General features: G+C 50.2%; 1 protein-coding gene across 2 annotated transcripts in view; it reads left to right on the top strand.

Moving 5' to 3' along the window:
• The window catches only part of GALNT16 (polypeptide N-acetylgalactosaminyltransferase 16), a 95,517-nt gene that overhangs the window by 50,190 nt on the left and 25,560 nt on the right, over positions 1 to 19,767 (top strand). For both annotated transcript variants that reach the window (XM_033187614.1, XM_033187615.1), the window contains exons 2-6: positions 11,011 to 11,168; positions 14,959 to 15,057; positions 15,604 to 15,671; positions 16,227 to 16,292; positions 18,705 to 18,826. In XM_033187614.1, the coding sequence (XP_033043505.1) occupies positions 11,011 to 11,168; positions 14,959 to 15,057; positions 15,604 to 15,671; positions 16,227 to 16,292; positions 18,705 to 18,826 (513 nt within the window). The remainder of the gene's footprint in view (positions 1 to 11,010; positions 11,169 to 14,958; positions 15,058 to 15,603; positions 15,672 to 16,226; positions 16,293 to 18,704; positions 18,827 to 19,767) is intronic.

Below are 19,767 nucleotides of genomic sequence, written 5' to 3'. Positions count from 1 at the left end.
TAAGTATTGGTTCATTTCTTATTGATTAATAAGAGCTCTTTATGTATTAAAGAAGTTAGTTCTTTGTCATATTTTTATTTAGTATTTTTTCCCAATGTAATGTTTGTATTTTGATTTTATGACATTTTTGACACATAAAAATGTTGAGTCTTTGTATAGTGCTTCATTTTATGACATACGGGCTTTATGGCCAAGATTGAAAATAAATGAAAAGTGACCAATTTTTTTCTATATATTTTTAAGTTTCTTTTTCAATTTAAATATTTGAGCTACCTGAAATTTATTTTGGTTGAAGAAATTAGTCCAGCTTTACTGATTTCCACATTGCCTAGTCACTTTTCCTAACGTCATTCACTGAATGGCAAAGCTGTCCCTCCCCACTGCCATTTGAAGTACAAATGTATCTTACACCAATCCTCCACGTGTATTTGGGTCTATTTCTGATCTCTCCTCTATTGATCTGTTTGGCCTTATACTAGTTAGACATGCTATAAGACTGCTGGTACTACTAGTATAGTAGTATTCTACTATATGCTGATATATAGGATATATATCTATATCCTATATATATAGGATACTATTATATGAATAGCATCTGTAGTCTTATGGTATGTCTTAAAACCTGGTAGGTAGTTTTTTTCAGATTTTCTCTAATTGTTCTCTCATGTTTAAACTCTTCCAACTGAATCTCCCTTCCCCCAACACAGTTGTTATTTTATCCGAGTTGCATTAAATTCACAGATTAAGTCAAGGAGAATGTATGTCTTTACATCACTGAATCTTTTTCAAGCATGAGCTGTGTCTTCCCTTTAAGGTCTGTTTAACTACAGGATGGATGGCCATAAAGGGAAACATGGACAAACATACCTAATCAGTGGTTTATTTCTATCACATTACAATACATGAAACTGTTGTTTTTACTAACAACGTATGGTTCAGTGTACTGTGCAAAATTGCAATAAATGCCCCATTTCTATTGATCCCTGCACATGCATCTAAAATGTGCTATGATCGGAACATTTGTGTCTGTTTTCTAATGGAATAAAACTGCCCTTGTGGTATCCCAGAAGTAATCAAAAGGGTTTTTTCTGTCTAAAAAAAATTAGGGCTGGATGTGGTGGCTCACACCTGTAACCTCAAGACTTTGGGAGGCTGAGGCAGGAGGATCACTTGAGCCCAGGAAGTTGAGGCTGCGGTGAGCTATGATGGCACCCCTGCACTCCAGCCTGGGTGACAGAATGAGACCCTAGCTCAATAAATAAATAAAATTTTAATAAATAGTATTATCCCTCTTTCCAAAATTTATGGGTACTTTGTGCGTTGATAAAATACTGGGCTACAGGGGTAGAGGCAGTCCAGGGGCATGGTCCTATTGAGGGGACAGGTCACACCTGCTCCAGCAGCGGTCCTGTCTTTGTGCTGCTGTAACAGAATATCATAGACGGGGTGGCTTATAAACAACAGAAATTGATTTCTCAGTTTCAGAGGCTGGAAACCCAAGATCAAGGCACCAGCAGGTTTGGTGTCTGTTGAGGGCTGTTCTCTCTGTTTCGAAGATGGTACCTTGTTGCTGTGTATTCCAGAGGGGACAAATGCTGTGTCCTCACATGGCAGAAGGTGACAGGGTGTAAAGGTGTGAACTCTCTCTGAAGCCTCTTTTATAAAGGCTTTAATCCATTCATGAAGGCGGAGCCTTTCTGACTTAATCACTTCCCAAAAGGCCTTACTTCTTAATACCACGACAATGGGGATTAAGTTTCAACAGGAATTTTGGAGGGGATGTATTCGAACCACAGCAGAGCCTCAAAGAAAGTCACATGAGAGGCAGGCTGATTTTTCCCAAGTTCTCCTTCCCCTCTCCCTTTTCCTTATGTTTAATCTGACTCAAAAAATCTGCCTTTGTCATGCTCTGTCCTATTGGTGGACATTATTGTGAGAGTATAGCCTAACCAATTAATTAGAAGTCACAAACCACAGGTAACGTGTTTCTAAATTTGACCCACAGTGCCAATAATGTGCCACATCGGCCACTACTCTGTTTTTGGCTCTCTCTTCTGAAAAGTGTTATAAACCGAGACGCTCAGCTGGCAATCAAAGCCTTGCTGAGTTCTAATGTGTTGAATTGAACCCTGGCCCCACTGGTCCCGACCTCTGTCAGTGGTGCAGAAGGCTGTCACCATCTTTGCAATAGTCACACTGTAAGTGTTCTATATGTTTTTTGGCCCATTATTACTTTTTCCCCCCTTAATATGTTGGGGTGGCTCATGCCTGTAATCCCAGCACTTTGGAAGGCCAAGGCAGGAAGATGGCTTGAGGCCAGGAATTTGAGACCCACCTGGGGTAACATAGCAAGATCCTGTTTCTAAAAATAAAAAATAAAAATAAAATTATCTATCTATCTATCTACCTATCTATCTATCTATCTATCTATCTGTCTATAATATATATAGTCCTGCTACTACGGGAGACTGAGGTGGGAGGATCACTTGAACCTAGGAGTTTGAGGTTGCAATGAGCTAGAATCACGCCACTGCACTCCGGTCTGGGCAACAGAGCAAGACCCTATCTCTAAAAAAAAATTTTTTTAACTTCAAGTGTGATCAGTCCGTGTTCAATAGATACTGACTATGAAATAGCTGAAGTACAATGATGGCATGCAGACCTTGATGCTTTACGCTTGTGACTACAGCCGAAGTGGCACCGACCTGAACCCCATGTTGGCCCAGAGGGTGTTTATGGGGGCCTCAGTTGCCTTGAGGTTGTCCTGTCTTAGCAATTCATCCTGCTTATGTCCTTTTCCTCAGCCACAGAGCAGGACCAGGTTGTTTAGGGGACTGGTACCCTGAGCAAGAATGACTGTCTCCCATTAGATGTGACTGCTGCTGAGGGTCATCAGGACCTTGAGAGTGTCGCTGGCTGAGAGGACCCAGGAAATCTGGTGGTGTGCTGATTTGGTCTGAGTACACAAACTCTTGTATTTTTCTGTTTTTCCATGTTCTTTTGAGCCATAGTCGAGAAGCGCATGTCCAGGCCAAGAAGTGACAGCATTGGGCAAGTCCCTATCTGAGCCACGAGCTGGTGCCCTGATCCTTGAGCCGAGGAGGGAAGCAACCTCCAGCCTGAGCTTGTCAGGACTCAGCTGTGTGCCGGGCACCAGAGGCCAGCCTGCTTTGGAGCTCAGGACTCAGTATTGGCAAGGGGGGATGCCAAGGACATCTGAGCCACGAGCTGGTCTGAAGACACACAGAGAAGGCTTTGTGCTTAGGCTCTGTGGCCAGACAGCCTCAATTTTGGTCCCGGCTAAGCCACTCAGCAGCTATTTGACCTTGGGCATACTATTGTACCTCTTTAGGCCTCAGTTTCCACCTCTGTAAAATAAGGAAAAGAGGAGCATTTGGAGATAGAAATAAGCCCTTGGCATAGCACCCACTGCACAGTAGAGCTTCAATGAGCCGTCAGCATCAGCTGATTCCTGTTGAAGACGCCCAGTCTTCCCTCACACCCTGGGCTACAGCAGCTGTGGCTGGAAGGATCAGGCAAGGCTTTTGTACCCCTCACAGACCCAGGGATGCTCGACTTGCACTGGCGAAACTGATTAGCAGGTGTGAGCTGAGCATCATAAATCTCTGGCATGGACCAGCCTCACACTCCCTCCATTCCCAGATGGCCTCTGAGCTGGGCAGAGTGTGGAAAATGGAGACATGGGGAGCCTGGTGGACCTGGAGGGGACCCTGGGGTCTGAGCAGAGACTGCCTGGAATGGCGGGCCTGCTGCCTTGGCCCAGCCTTAGGTAGAGGACCCTGGTTGGCTCAGATCCCTAGGGGAATAAGCAATGGGCCTCCCTCCACTTTCTTGGTGAGATCACTGGAACCACAAGCACTCATAAGGTCACAGGAACTCTTTCTCAGTGAAACCATTAGTGTTGGAAAGCTTTGCAGTCCTTAGTACCCCTGGAGGAGTCGTCTTAGGATGTGTTGGGAAATCTAACTGGAGGCCTTAGGTGGGTTTCCCCAGGCAGCTCCCATCTCGTGTTCTGGATATGTAACTAAACTAGGGCCTCCCAGGCCTGTGGGACAGAAGTGTTGCGAGGTACTGGATTTCCATAGTAACCATAGTGGCTCTAGCTGAGTTTCAGTTGGCTCTGCTGATGGTGAAGTTTCTGGTCAATACAGAGGCCAAAAACCAGACTCACGGTTAGCCTTCCTGGGAACGGGGTCAGAGGAGACAGCCTTTAAGGTCCCTTGTAGTTCCAAGATCCTATGATTTCACCAGCCCATGATTAGCCCCTCCCCATCATGAGTTTGTATAAAGCAGCGGCTCTCAACTTGGTATCACATTGGAACTACCTGGAGGGCTTTAGAAACATCTGCTGCTTTCGTCCCACCTCCAGAGATTCTGGTTTAGCTGGTCTTGGGTATGACCTGGACATCAGGCTTTTTGCCATCTTCCCACGTGATTCTAATGTGTGGCCAAGGTTGAGAACTACTGATAAAAAGGCAGATAACATGATATTATAATAATAGTTAATAATAATTCATTAGTTAATAATAATAATTAATCATAATTCATGTGCCAGGCACTGTGCAAAGCACATTATATACATTGCATTCTTGGTAATTTCCATTCTCCAGATGAAGAAGAAACATGTTCAGAAAGGGTAAGTGACTTTCCAAGGCCAGAGAGTAGTAAGAACTGCCATGCTACTCCAGGGCCATGAGAGTTCAAAGCCCTGGCCAGTCACTACAATAATTGCCACTTTTGAGGCAATGTGCAGCCGAAGATGGGGACATGTCTGGAGCAGACTCCTGAGGGACCCCTGATACCCCACTCAGCCCGCAGCACCTTGTCTGGTTGGATGAGACCACTGGCAGCCCAGAGGGGTTGGCTACTTCCTGAGGCAGGCTCAGGGAGGCCCTGTGGAACCCTCCTTTTCATTTGGAAGAGCTGGAACCTGAGACCTTGAGCTCAGAGTTGTCGAATTATGTGTTTAGCTTCCCAGCTCTCATAATGAATGGCAGTCTTTCAACTTGGTACAGAGAATCAGGTAAGATTTTACTCCCAGGGGAGAGGGGAGTGGTTGGAAATCACATTTTATTCACCAGGTGTTTTTGGTTTATAGTAGACTCAGGAAAAAAGTCAGGGGCCATCCATAAAATAGGGCCAGATCCTTTTCACTTGCAGTTTCATTGAAATTTAGTGAAAGGCAAACCCAGCAGGTACCTGTTTTACTGGCAGTAAAAGAACATTGGGCAACAATTATTTTAAATGAGTCAGAGTTGTTTAAATCTCAAACTTAGGGGTATGTGTATGTTTTAAAAGAAAGTTTACAGGGCTTGGAGATTTGGACTGAACTGTTTTTGATGAAAATGACATGGAAAATATTTTCCTTTCTTATTTTAAACCTTCTTCTTTGCTGTTTGTTTCCTAAATTTAGCAGGAAGCAATAAGCAAAAAAATAAGCTGGAAAAAAAACTGAAACAAGTCAGGGAAGTTTCAAGGTCTAATTGAAATGATAGGCTGAAAATAAAGCTGTCCAAGGTGAGACAGTAATTCTTCCCATTTTATAGAAAAAGGTCATTATTTCAACTTAAACCATTTCAGATGTGATTGACCTACTGGACACGGAAGGGCTGGATTTGGCACTCCCTAAAAGTACAAAGACTGAGGAGGGAGGCAACTGTCTAAACATCAGCCAAGAACTCTCAGCGGGAGGCTGGAAGGATGTGGGAGGCTCATCAGCCTGTCACTCACCATCTCCCCAACCTTCCTCACCATGGCAACACCGGGGCTTCTGGAGCCATGGTCCAGATGGAACCCCCAGTCTCAAAGCCTGAACACAGCCCTGCCTGCTGGGGAAGGCTGGGAATGCCCCACCCAACTCTGGACTTAAGCCACTGGCCAAATGCCAGAGACGGGCCTGATATTTTGGAATGGAGCGTTGCCACCAATGACTGTGATTGTTGTCAGTGACTCATTTGTTGGGTTTTGGGTTTGATTTTGCTTTTTACTTGTGGAGAATGATTTTCTATTTATTGAAATAACTGAAGGACTGATATCTCTGAACTTTTGGTCACTAGAGAAGAACACCCAACTCAAATTAGTTTTTTTAAAAAAAATATGTAGGTAGGTAAGTAGATAGATACTTTACATCTCCTGGTTCTGATTGTTTCTTCTTGGTTAATTTTTCAGACAAGGTTTCTCCATGTGATGGACAAGAAGATTCTCGTTTTGCAAGCTTGGCAGTGCTGGCAAAAAAAAGTTCATTGTATAGAAAAGTCTCAGGGAAGATTCTGATTGGCCCAGATCAAATCAAATGACCACTCCTGAACCAATCACTGTGTCTAGAGGTGCAGCAATAAGATTGGCCTAGCCAGGGTCTTGTGCTCACCCTTGTGGTGGTGCTTGGGGTGTTGGTGGGGCAGGGGACAGTGAATGACAGTCCTTCCAGGAGCCTATGAGTGGGGAAGAAGATCTCTAAGACGGGCAAAAACTACCCTATGTCAGCTTGGCCCACCTCAGTTTCAAGTGTTGTGTTTGGCCAAGGGTGCAGGTGGGGAAAGGAGGAAGGAGAGGCTTGAGATCACACATGTATTCAGTAGCTATTGTTTTTGAGTGCCTACAATCACCAAGGTTCTGCTCTGGGCTTTGGGATTCAGCATTGGACAAAACAGAAAACCCCTGCCCTGGTGAAGCTTATAATCTTATCGGGAGAAGTAGCCAAAAACCTAAAATAAATAAGTCAAGCACATATAGACTGTGAGATTGCGATGAGTGCCATAGGAGAAGTGAAACAGTGCAGGAGGGCAGGGAATGTGAGGGTCGGGTTGGGATCACAGAGTTACATATGGTGGTGGGGGAAGGCCCACAGAGGAGGCGAGGTTTGAGCAGGGCTCTGCAGGAGGTGAAGGAGAAAGCCACACAGAAGAGCCTTTCACAGAAAGAAAGTGTGGCTGGAGCAGAAGCACATAAGGGGCAGTAGTGAAAGCAAGCTCAGCAAGGTGACACCCGCCCAGAGAGTGCCTCAGGCCATTGTGAATTTGGGGGCTCATAGTCTGTGAGACAGCGGGTAGGGGGGGGCCTGAAGGTCACGTGATGTATCACAGGGTCCCATTTGTTTGCTGTTGTTTTCTCTCCAATTGATTATAGGTCCTTTGAGAGCAGGGACAATATTTAGGTATTCATTCATTTACTCATCTATTCCTTGATTCAGCAAACACATATTGAGTACCTACTATGTGCCAGGTGCGGGGAGCCCCGTGAGGAAGAGCTCACCATCTAGTGGAAAAGAAAGAGAAGTAAAGCACAGATGTCAGTGTCGTGTGACATGTGCCCCTGCCTGACATAAGAATTCCACCAACAACCCAAAATACTCTCACCACCCCCACCAGAGAGGGCAGCCAAGCCAGTCCCATCCAGTGGCTCCAAGCCCAGGATCTCCAGTCTCTTGAACTGGTCCAGATATAGCTCCTCATGGTCCTGCAGCCAAGTGCCAAATGATGCATTTACTCCCTCGCCAATACACGCTTAGTGAGCAATGTGGATGGAATGCAGGCTAGCAGCAGCACAGTTCCCCTTTAGAAGAGGGGAGGAGGGAAACAGCATCCACTGGTCACACGACATCTGCAGACTCCTGCTCCAGTGGGAGTCGGGGGGGGGGGTGAGGTTCTGTGGTCAGTTCTCCAGCTGCCCCCACTCTGAGGTTGGGGTTGGAGGTTTCTTCTTCCTGATCCGACATGGCCAAGCCTGGCATGGGATGGGGCATGAAAGGGACCAGATGCTTGGATTCCTATTCTAGGGGTCATGTTGCCTTTTGTTTATTTCCACATTCCCAGCCTTTTACCCAGTGTATGTACACAGTAGGTTTTCAATCAGTGTTTTCTGAGTTAATACCAGTGGTGTGAAGTACACTGCCTATGAATACACAGGGCAGACATTGAATCAGGCTATGGAGCATGGGAGGGCATCAAGGATGACTTGGTGAATTCATGACGGGTGGAACTGCCCATCCCTGCAACAGGGAATGCAGGAGAAGCAGCAACTTTGGGATAAGTGGGGAATTTGTTTTGAGATGCCAAGTTAGGGGCACCCATGGGACATTCAAAGGCCTGAAGTCTCAAGATCAAAGAATGGGACTAAAGGCAAAAGGAGGAGTTCAAGAGCTGGGAGGAAGTGATTATGGTCTGGGCATGGGAACTGGGGTTACATATTAGAAGTAGAACAGCTCTGGGTGGTGACCTGGGTGAGGCCGGAGAGAGCTGAGGAGAGAGGAAATGAAAGCCCTTCAGAGGTCATGGAATTGCCAGGAGCCACAACCCACCCTTCCTCAGGATCCCCTCCACTTCACTGGCTCAGGGCCACTGACATTTCAGCTCCAACCCCAAGGGACAGCAGGGTCATCCTGAAAGGAGAGCTAAGGCCTCTGGGCCTACTGTTTCCATGACACCTGTCTCACAAGCTGTCTCACAGGTGAAGAGTCAAACCCCAAACCCTGATACCACCCGGAGTGGGGTTGGACCACCCAGAGAGTATGGCTTGTGGAAGGGAGCAGCAGACTTTCCCCAATAGCATCTTTGAGGATGTGTAACTCAATTTCAAGGGTTTGGGAGGAACTTCTCTAGAGAAGCCTGGGCCTGAGCAGACATTCTTCCACAACAGTCTCCATGGCCTGAGGAAGCCTTGAATGAGGTCGGGAAGGCAGCAGGCTGGGGCAGGGGGAACCATCTCAGAAACCTTACTTCTGCTTCCTGGCACATAGGAAGTGCTCGGTGGAGCTTTGTTGAATGAATGCAAATGAATGGATGGGTGAATGCAAGCATTCATAAACAAATGAATGCATGTTTAGGTGATGCAGAAGGGTGCCCCAGTGCCTGGTAGGTGGGTGACTGTCAGTGTTCACTGGACAATGAATGAGTGTGGGATGAGAACTCAGAGCTTTCCTGAGCCCACAGAGCGACCGTAAGTCCTAAATAAACAAACATGGCTGTTTCCCACCGCTGACCTAGAGGGTAATGAAGTGCACACTCTCCCTTTGGGAGCCTCAGCAAATCATCCCTCTGCAGTTTTTCTTTAATTATAGCTCCTGTGCCACTGGAGGCCCCATTTCATTTCCCTGACCCAGAGCGAAGAGGGCCTCCATTGCTCTCCCAGGTGGGAAGGACACAAAGAATCACTCTCCCTTTCACTCTCACTTTCAGAGTTGGATGGCTTGGATCCTTCTGGCGATCCAAGGCTCAAGCCAAAACAATCCTTTTCTTCCTCTCTCCCTCCTTCCTTCCTTCCATCCTTCTGTCTTTCCTGAAATGGATTTTGAGTTCACTGGGGGCTCTGCCACATCTGTTCAGTCTCTGGCATGGCACCACCTCAACGTTCCAGCACAGCCGCCACAGCCGTGTTACCATCATGAGCATCTGTGTCTAGCATGGGGTGGGCCCAGCGGACACGAGGACATCTCCCTCACTGTTCTGCCCTCAGGGAGCCTCCAACTGGCTCCTAGGACGGGAGGCAACCTGAGAAGGTAGCATCGCTACAGAGTGGCAGCAGTTCCAGAGATCAGAGCTCCCTGGACCCTGGGCATGCCTGTCCAGTGAGGTTGGGGGCTAGGCTCTCAGGGGAACATAGAGACCCTGAGCTGCTGGTGATAGTCCCAGTGTCATACCACACAGCGGTCCACTCCCCACAGGTCCAGCTGCCTTGCTGGGAGCATCCCTCTAGGACTAGCCTGTGATAGCATCCTCATGCAAGAGTTTTGTGAGCGGGCAATTCTCACCCTCCTGTCTGCTTCCTCTGGGGCTACAGCTTCAGCCCAGGGCTGATGGTTGGGTGGAAAGTTGGAGTTGGGATGTACCCCCAGTTGGTGATATTTCATGGCACTCTGGAGAATATCCAGCCAGCAGTTTGGTTCAAGTAATGAGATGTCAGGGTGCGTGCATCCATCCGTGCATTTCAGATGTGTTCTTCCCCAGTGTCTGTTGCTGGGGACTCAGGGAGCACAGGGTAGGGTGTGGCCATGAAGAAAGGGGATGGGCGATGGCATCTGCCATCCATCACTGCCCAGTACTTAGTGCCTGGGGACCAGTGGATCTCACAGGGGGCCATTTCAGGAGCAAGCAAAAGTCCCAGAGAAGATGCACCACTGTCTGAGCACTTGAGTTCTGGTAGCTCTTGCATCAGCCTGCAGGGGTTTGCTGTCCTTATAGTTCTTTCTGTAGCAGCTTGTCTAAGCCCTGGTGTTTTACTGATCGGTGCCTCATATAATGCCTAGCCCAAGGCTAGGCTCAGGTTTCTCCCTAGGAGACTGTCAATCTGCAGGTGTTTAGAAGTGTCCATTCTGGTTTGTAGTCCCCTCAGGACACCTTGACTTAGAGGTCTAGTGCACTCCAGGACTCCCCCTCCCCGTATCCTGCCAAGAGCATTGGTTAAGAGCATGGGCTTTGGAGTCAGAATAACCAGTTTAAATCCAGACCTTGTGACTTACTAGCTCTGACCCTGGATGCTTTTTAAGAAGCCTCTTGATGAATGGGTGCAGTGGCGCATGCCTGTAATCCCAGCACTTTGGGAGGCCGAGGCGGGTGGATCATTTGAGGTCAGGAGTTCAAGGCCAACCTAGTCAACACCACGAAACTCCATCTCTACCAAAATTATGAAAATTAGCTAGGCATGGTGGTGCGCACCTGTAATCTCAGCTACTCAGGAGCTGAGACAGAAGAATCACTTGAACTTGGGAGGCGGAGGTTGCAGTGAGCCAAGATCTGCACTCTAGCCTGGGTGACAGAATGAGACCCTGTGTCAACAAAAAAAAAAAAAAAAAAAAAGAAAGAAAGGAAAAAAAGCCTCTTGAGCCTCAGTTTTCTCATCTGTACAATGGGGAAGATAACGGTCTCCTCCTCATAGAGTTGGCCTAAGGCGCAAATGAGGCCACGCGGCTGGCTCCCGCCTGGTGTGTGCTGAGTGCTCGCCATGCAGTGGGGTCCTCCTGCCCGTGGTCCTCTCTGACGCTGACCTTCATCTCAGGTGACAGGAACTCCCTCGAAAGGCTTTGATGAGAAGGCCTACCTGTCGGCCAAGCAGCTGAAGGCCGGAGAGGACCCCTACAGGCAGCACGCCTTCAACCAGCTGGAGAGTGACAAGTTGAGCCCGGACCGGCCCATCCGGGACACCCGCCATTACAGGTACAGCCTTCATTGTGTCGGTGGAGGAAGAAAGGGTGAGAAAAGGCCAACATTGTTTAGTTTGTCTTATTTTACATGTATCTAAGAAATAAGGATGATTTCCTCAGACTGTGTCCAGTGATTTAGACATTCAAAAACCCTCACGCTCTGTTGTTTTTTTATCTGACCTACTGAGGCCCTGCCAAGACCAAGGAAACTGCTCAGCTGGGGCCAAGGAGGCCCCGAGGCACTTCAGTCTGGCGTCCCAGCAAAAGTGACCTGGGAGGGAACCAAAGGAGGTCCGTGCGGGTGGGTGAGCCAGGCGCTCTTGGGGCCTTACTGGTGGTGCCTAATGTGGAAAGAGTCACAGCCCTGCCCATTGCAAACAGTGGGGTGCTGTGCCCCACCCCATTGACCTACCTTTCCTCCTGCACCACAGCCCCACCTCCTCAGCAACTCCCAGAAATGCTTCCCAGTCTTGTTCTTAGTTCTCCCTGTGTGGTGAGGTGGGAGAGGCCTTAGACCAGGACCAAGGAAGCCTCCACTCTCATCCCAGCTCAGTGTGAGTGACCGGCCTTAAGCAAGGCATTAGTCCCTCTCCAGGTCTAGGCCCTTGTGTGTACTGTCTAGAGTATGAAAGTCACCATCTGCAGTCTTTCCTCTTCCTGCTGTCACCTGCAGGAACAGTCTGAGTTCCTCATGCTGAAGCACCACCCTCCCCTCCCCGTGACCTGGCGTTACCCACCTTTCCCCCAGCACTTGATGGTCCTGCAGTCCCGGACTCCTCCCTCCTTCCTTCCTTGTTTTCACATGTGCTGTTCCCTCTGCCCAAACGCACCTCCTCTGCCCCACCTACCCTTTGAGCTACTTGGCTCACTTCAAGGACACTTGGCTCACTGTCCTGTCTTCCATGGAAGGCTCCTTCCCAGCCCTGGCTAGGTTGGGCCCCTCTTCTGCGCTCTGTGCAGACATCTCACAGAATGACCAGGGCGCTGTTGGAGCTGACCCACCGCTGTGCCTGCAGCTATGTGCTCAGAGCTAGGCTGGGCCTCCATCTGGTCCTGGTTTGAGGGTAGCAACAATGACTTGGATCAAGGTTGCTTTTACTTCTGAAGCAGCTACTCCACAGCACAAAGGGTATAGGTGAGGTGAGGGTGCGAGAGGACCTGGTTCTAGCACCTTCCTTGTCACTCACAGACGCATGCCTGAAGTCCAGGGTGCTTGGTAGCCTGTGCAAGGTGAGATGAACACAGGGCTGGAGGAGCCCCAGACCTCAGCCTTGTTGTCCTGTAACACCAGCACTGTCAGCCTCCAGAAACCACTCATGCAGCCAAGTGAGGCAGTACTCCTGATACGCAGCAAGGCCAACACCAGGTCTGCTGGCCATTTCTGGGCCTCAGAAGTTCTTTCTCACCTAGTCCTGGGCAGTGTCCCCTCCTCTCTGCCTGTGCCACAGAAGAGGTTACATCCACGTAGCTCCACTTGGAGGCCTTTCGTGGGCAGCCCTAGCCATGTCCCACCTAGTCCCAGGGTCTGGAGGATCTGCTGGCCCCGATCTGTAAATTGAGGGCTTGTCCTGGGTAATCTCTCTTCACCCTCCAGCTTACCTGACTCTGAACCTTCTCAGGTGCTCACTGAGAAATTTAAAGGGGGAATTGCCCTGGGGGCTACGTAGATTTTTAAATGAGACGCTTTAAATCCAAGGTAGTGGTGGGTTGATGAGGTGCCATATGCTGCTGCTGGGCCCTCTCAGAAAGCTGAGGTGGGCCGGGCACGGTGGTTCATGCCTGTAATCCCAGCAATTTGGGAGGCCGAGGCGGGTGGATCATTTGAGGTCAGGAGTTCAAGACCAGCCTGGCCATCATAGTGAAACCCCATCTCTACTAAAAATACAAAAATTAGCGGGATGTGGTTGTGGGCACCTGTAATCTCAGCTACTCAGGAGGCTAAGGCAGGAGAATCTCTTGAACCCGGGAGGCAGAGGTTGCAGTGAGCCAAGATCACAGTACTGCACTCCAGCCTGGGTGCCACAGTGAGACTCTGTCTCAAAAAAGAAAAAAAAAAAAAAAAAAAGCTGAGGTGGCTCACGGGGTGTGTGTGTGTGAGTGTGTGTGTGCATGTGTGTGCACATGTGTAGGGAAGCAAAGGACGCGCTGGTTGTGGTGGGCAGGCCTCCCACCATGATGGGGCCAATTCACTGGTAGGAGCTGCTCTTCCTTGCAGCCCTGCAGGCTGTAGTGTCCGCTGGACTCCACATTGTCAGGTTCATTTCTGGTCCAGTCCTCAATCTAGGGAGCCCCCTCCAGGGGAGCAAAGGGACATAAACCACGTAAGACAGCCCAAGGAGGATCACAGAGAAAACCCCACCAGCTCCAAACTCAAAACTCAGGGCTGGGACAAACCCCTTTAGAGACTCCTGGCTCCTGGGAGCCAGATAAACCCCCATCCTCAGGGATATCAATACATCAATCCCAGAGGCATACATGGTGGAAAGGGTTGGAGGGGGCCAGTGGGGAGGTCAAGGTCACCCTTCAGATGGGGTGTGGGTGGGTTTGCCCCCTCCAGGGAGACGTCGCTGTCCCGATTCCCTTTTTCCTGGGCACTGGATGGTTGGGGGATCAGGACAGAGGACTGGGGCCCTGGAGGTTAGCACCGGCAGGGTACACACTTAGGAGGTATTTGCTGCTCCCAGCACACCCCAGCTCAGCTGGCCAAGCTCACGCCCACCCCCAAAATTCATAGGCCCTTGAGCAGCATGGTTTCTTAAGGGGCAGAAGGCAAATTTCCCTCAGCCACCACTACCCCACACCCCCTCTCAAGGAGAATTATTGCACAGCCTCTCAAGATTTCCCCCAGGGGTCCCAGGCTAGTGGGACTCCCGCCTGTCTGACCCGATCTGCTCTGCAGGGCAGGAAACGGGCCTGGGAATTCGGGCTGTAAGCTGCTGTCAGTAGAATGAATGCCCTAATGAAAAAATGGTCACTGCTGGAATAGTCAGAGAGCAATTGTAATAAAGAAGATTGCTATGAAAACCAGCAATGGAGGCCGCCTTCCAGCGCCCCAGGAGCGCAAATAAATGCATGCACAGAAACAACAGGGATGAAGTCTGGCAGGAATGAATTGTTTTCACTCCCTTTCTAGAGGAGAGGGAGCCAGTAGGCCAGAAAATGTGGTGTATATGGATGGCTGGGGAGGGAGGGGGTGGCGGGATAGGCCTTTGGCGTCTTATCAGAGGCTTGTTTCTTCCGGGGGACCCAGGACCCCCAGAGAAGCGAGACTGCTCCCCAGTCCATTGTCTGCAGCAGGGCTGTCAGTGTTGGGCAGTGAGAGGGAGGAATTCCCTGGCAGCCAGGGTAGGGGTGATTCCTCTGCAGAGGCACCAAATGTCCTGAGGTGGGAGGAGAGAAGGAAGAAGCTCCAGGGTATCAGGACAAACAAAGAGGTGGTTTTCCCTTTCGCATGTCCCCCTACCATAGGACAGAGAGTTCTGTCTATGTGGTCAGGGCTGTATCCTGGGGCCTGGTGCTATACCCTCTGGGGGCTCTGGATCCCTGGTAAAGAGCCCTCAGGCCTTGGAAGGTCTCCCAACCTGCTGCTTCCCTCCCAGGACCCCAGGATGGGTGGCATCTGGGCTCTGGGCCAGTGTGGGCTACAGCATGGGGGTAGAGGGGCGGGGCCTCTGGCCTGGCTTTGGGTGTGCCTTCTCTGCCTCGCAGAAGTATTCTCGGGTGCAATAGACTGGACAAAGAAAAACTTTGGCCTGCCCTGAGGATGCCCTCATGGCTGGCTCTGACCTCTGCTCCCTGCTCAGCTGCCCGTCTGTGTCCTACTCCTCGGACCTGCCGGCCACCAGTGTCATCATCACCTTCCACAATGAGGCCCGCTCCACCCTGCTGCGCACAGTGAAGAGGTAAGTCCAGCCATGGGACTGTCATCTCAGTGGCGCTGGCAGGGGAGGACATTGGGATCGTCATGCGCTGTGGCCAGACAGCATGAAGCCAGCAGGTGCTGGAGGCTGAGTCCTGTACTTCTGAGAAGGTGAAACTGGTGAATCAGGGCCAGGAAGACCCCAGAAGTCCAACTGTAAGAGGAATGTGATAGTCAAACACCAGGTCAGGTGTCCAGGACAAGGGCAGAAATGCGGGTGTAAGGAGCTGAGGGAGGCCAGGCTAGACAGGAGGCCTCAGGAGGGTGATGGAAGCCCAGCAGTGTCTGTCAGTGTCAGAGAGTGGCGGATTGGAGGTGGATTCTTCCTGCTAAGCCTGGGCTTGTGGTTAAGTTGAACTCCCATCTCCCCATTTCCTTAATGAACTTAGACAAGAATGGGATTCAAGTAGGAGCGCCCATGGTGCTGACCCTGGAGCTGGGCAGCTGGGGAGTCCCACGGCCCAGGGAGGGGTAAAAATGGGAGGTGGTTCCTAAATCCAGGCTCTTTCTGTTTCCACTGCTACTCTAGTGTCCTGAACCGAACTCCTGCCAACTTGATCCAGGAGATCATTTTAGTGGATGACTTCAGTTCAGATCGTGAGTAGTCACCTTCCTTTTTGCAGCTCTCCATTCCACCCTCGTCCCCTTTTTCCCAGAACACCAAGGCAAGCACCCCTGAGGTTGTCCTGACCATCGCAGACACCTTTCTGTCCCCGGCAGGGATCCTGTCTTTTCTAGGACCCTTCCCTGGTCCTGTTTCCTGGTGTCAAAGGAGGGGAAAGAATGGTGGGTGTTGCTTTGGATGGGGCACTTGTGAGATGATTTTTTTTTTAAGTAAAGAAAATCAACAGCATCCTTCATTATTTCAACTGCCAAATGCAGATGCTAGCTGGGCTGGTAACCACCCCCAAGCGTGCTCTCTGGTGCTCCCTGAGGTGGAGTGGAGTACTGCCGTAGGTACAGGCACTCTTCATTCTGGCCTGAGAGTGGGGCAGGGCAACTCTTCGGCCAGTAATGATGACCATACCCCTTCCCCATTCCCATCCCCAGCCCTTTCCTGGGCTTAGTAAGGGGCAATTTTCATGGCAGTCAAACCACTAGTGGCCTGATGCCCATGTCTAAATGAGCTTGCCTTCCTCTCTACGTCCTCAGCGGAAGACTGTCTACTCCTGACCAGGATCCCCAAGGTCAAGTGCCTGCGCAATGACCGGCGAGAAGGTGAGTCCTTGCACCCTGGTTCCTACCGAGGGCCCATCTTGGTGTCATCCTCTGCACCTCCCCACTCTCTCGGTGCTGTGGCACACCAAGCCAACATGGCCCTGCTGCATTCCTGATGGCTGGGACCAGGCTCTGCAGAAAACTCTCCTGCTTCCCAGATCAGCCCCATCAAGGCACAACTGTAGGCAAGTTGCTCCATCTCTGACTGCCTTAGCTGTCTCTCCTGAGAAATGGGATAAGACAGTCCCTTTCAGCCTTGCAAGGTGATTGTAAGGATTACATGAGACAGGCTGTGTGGAAAGGCTTTGAGAAAAATCCAGAAAAATCCAGAAGCATAAAGCAGATGTGACCTCACTTCCAATCCAGACGTGTTTTGGAGTAGCAACTATAGCATGGCACTCTAGGGGACACGAAGGAAATACAAAGTGTGGTCCCTGCCCTCGGAGGGCTACTACATAGCCAAGGGGTCAGAATCCACTGCAGCCACAGGTTGCTTGTGGTTGTGTATGAATAGCATGGAGATCGGAGGAGAGCTGGAGTGAGCAGGGAAGGCTTCCATGGAGGAATGGGCCTCAACGGGGTGTGGGGGCGTCATGGTAGCAAGGGAGGGCATGCCGGCTTGTGTACTCTGCAAGCAAAGACATCAGTCGGGGTATGGGCATGTGCAATACTAACAGCCCCTTTCCTGAGGGCTCCTCCCCTGCGGGCATCCACCTTGTTACTTTCAGTCCTTGTACTCAGCCCATTGTGCCCGTTGTACAGACAAGGGAACTGGGGTTTAAGGAGCTTCAGCGATTTGCCCAGGGTGATGAATAGAGCAGCCTTGGTTCCAATCTGTGGGGCCCAACCCAAAGGCCAGCCTCCTCACCTCCTTCTACTCATACTCCCTTCCTGCGAGACCCCAGGCCTGGTCAGCAGGGGCAATGGGTGGAGTGAATTGAGATGATAGAAGACCTTGGAAGCCAGAAGAAAGCATTGACTTCATAAGGCAGAGGTAGCAGGGAGCCACTGAAGGTTTTAGAGTGAGAGAGGGATGTGATAGATATGTTTAAGATAATCCCAGCACTTTGGGAGGCCCAGGTGAGCAGGCCACTTGAGGTCAGGAGTTCAAGACCAGCCTGACCAATGTGCTAAAACCCCGTCTCTACTAAACATATGAAAATATCTGGGTGTGGTGGTGCATGCCTGTAGCCCCAACTACTCAGGAGGCTGAGGCAGGAGAATCACTTCAACGCTTGAACCAGGGAGGCAGAGATTGCAGTGAGTCAAGATTACGCCACTGCACTCCAGCCTGGGTGACAGAGCGACACTCAGTCTCGAAAAAAAAAAAAAAGAGAGAGAAAGAAAGACCAGTCAGGCCAAGCCACAAGGATATCAGTGATGGAGACCTTCAAACCGGAATGGAAGTGGCCAAAGTTAAATGCTTCCCAAGCCACTGGGCTGTAGGTCCCATCAGGTCTGGGAATATGCTGTCCCTGGATTTGACAACAGTAAATGTAAATTTATGACTAGAGGCTTTGTAGACACTTTTGGGGTGGAGACTGATGGGCTTTTGGCTGGAGGGCAGGCTGGTAGGCAGCTAGAGGCAGAGTGTGGGGCAGAGGCATGACTAGGGAAATGTCTCCAAGGAGCTGCTTATACTCAGAGCTCTAAGAGTAAGGCCCTTCCCTCCCACAGCTCACAGGGCTGCATGGCCACTCTGGCAGGAGCAGGAGAAGCTGGGCCTCCTGCCTCCTGACCAGGCGGGTCCCAGCCCGGAGCAGAGTGCTGCCCAAAATGAGGCTGGTGAGGCTGTTGGGGGACAGGCACAGAAGAACAGAATCTGACGTGTGTGGGTCCCCCAGGCACAAGCTCTATCCCTGTTGTCTTGTTTGATCCTGACAGTCAGGGATTATCAGCTCTCTGCATCTTATAGATAAGAAAACTGAGTCTCAGAGTGGTTAAATAACATGCTGAAGGTAAGGGAAGGGGCTACCATACAGACTTCAGCCTATCTTAGTCTCGAAGATTATCTCCATGCTACACATAGGGGTATGGCTGGAGGGGACCACCCACAGGTTCTCATGGGAAAAAGTTTTGTTTTCCGGTTCTCCTTTAGGATCAAACTACACTTTATTGCCCTTTCCATGCTCTAAACTGTGACTGTTCATCAATGTGTCCCTAGAGCCCAGACAGTGACTGGCACATAGAGGGCACTCAGGGTGTGACCCTGGAGTGATGGTGGTTGATGAGTGGATAAGAAGAAGCAAGGGAGGGAGGCAGGAAACAAGCAGAAGTACAAAGACAAATCTAATCACAATAACTCCCGAAACCTCAGCGCCTGAAGGGGAGGAGAGCCCTGGGACTTTGGGGAACAGGTGGGAAGCCAGTTGGCCCAGTCCCAGCACCGAGCCCTGTCTACTCCCCTTGCAGGGCTGATCCGGTCCCGAGTGCGTGGGGCGGATGTGGCTGCAGCTACCGTCCTCACATTTCTGGATAGTCACTGCGAAGTGAACACCGAGTGGCTGCCGCCCATGCTGCAGCGGGTGAAGGAGGTGAGCCACTGTCTCTGGGGAGGTGGGCGTCCTTGGGGACTCAGCCGCTACATTCCTAGCACCGAGGCCTATGGGACAGTCTTTGAAGCTGGGCAGGCATCGTAGGAAGCCCAAATAGTCTACTTCCCCCTCAGTGACTTCACCTTATTGAGTTTTCTCATCTGAAAATGGGGATAATTGTAATAATTATCCCATTGGGTTATTGTGAGAATGAAATTGGATGAAAGCCTGGGTGAGCTACAAAGCTCCTACTATAAATGGGTGTTGTTTTTCTCCTGAGAGAGTGAGGGTCCTGTGCTGGGAGAGCCTTTGTTCAGGCTGGGAAGCCCTTGCAGGAGGGAGGAGAGGATGCTGTTCTCAAAGAGAGGGGAGGGTAGGAGGGCCCCTGCCACATACCTACTGCTCTCCAGAACGGGGAGGATTTTGGACAGATGGCAGAAAAGGATGAGATGATTACAACCCGACCATAAAAAGACAAATAACCCAATTTAAAACTTGGCAAAGGGACCTGGAGCGGTGGCTTACCCCTGTAATCCCAGCACTTTGGGACGCCAATGCGGGCAGATCACCTGAGGTCGGGAGTTCAAGACTAGCCTGCTCAACATGGTGAAACTCCATCTCTACAAAAATACAAAAAGTAGCCGGGCATGACGGTGGGTGCCTGTGCTCCCACCTACTTGGGAGGCTGAGGCGGGAGAATCACCTGGTCCTGAGAGGCAGAAGTTGCAGTGAGCCAAGATCATACACTGACTCCAGCCTGGGCAACTGAGCGAGACTCCATCTCAAGAAAGAAAAGTTGGCAAAGGATTTGAGTAGACATTTTTCCAAGGAAGATATAGAAATGGCCAATAATCCTAGGAAAATATGCTCAGCGTCATTAGTCATTAGGGAAATGCAACTCAAACCCATAATGAGATGCCACTTCACACCTACCAGGATGG

This window comes from Trachypithecus francoisi, unplaced genomic scaffold (assembly GCF_009764315.1).
Source record: "Trachypithecus francoisi isolate TF-2019V2 unplaced genomic scaffold, Tfra_2.0 Lachesis_group3, whole genome shotgun sequence".
Taxonomy (NCBI): Eukaryota; Metazoa; Chordata; class Mammalia; order Primates; family Cercopithecidae; genus Trachypithecus; species Trachypithecus francoisi.
Note: the sequence above shows the minus strand (reverse complement) of the source record. Positions and strands in the feature narration are given on the sequence as shown.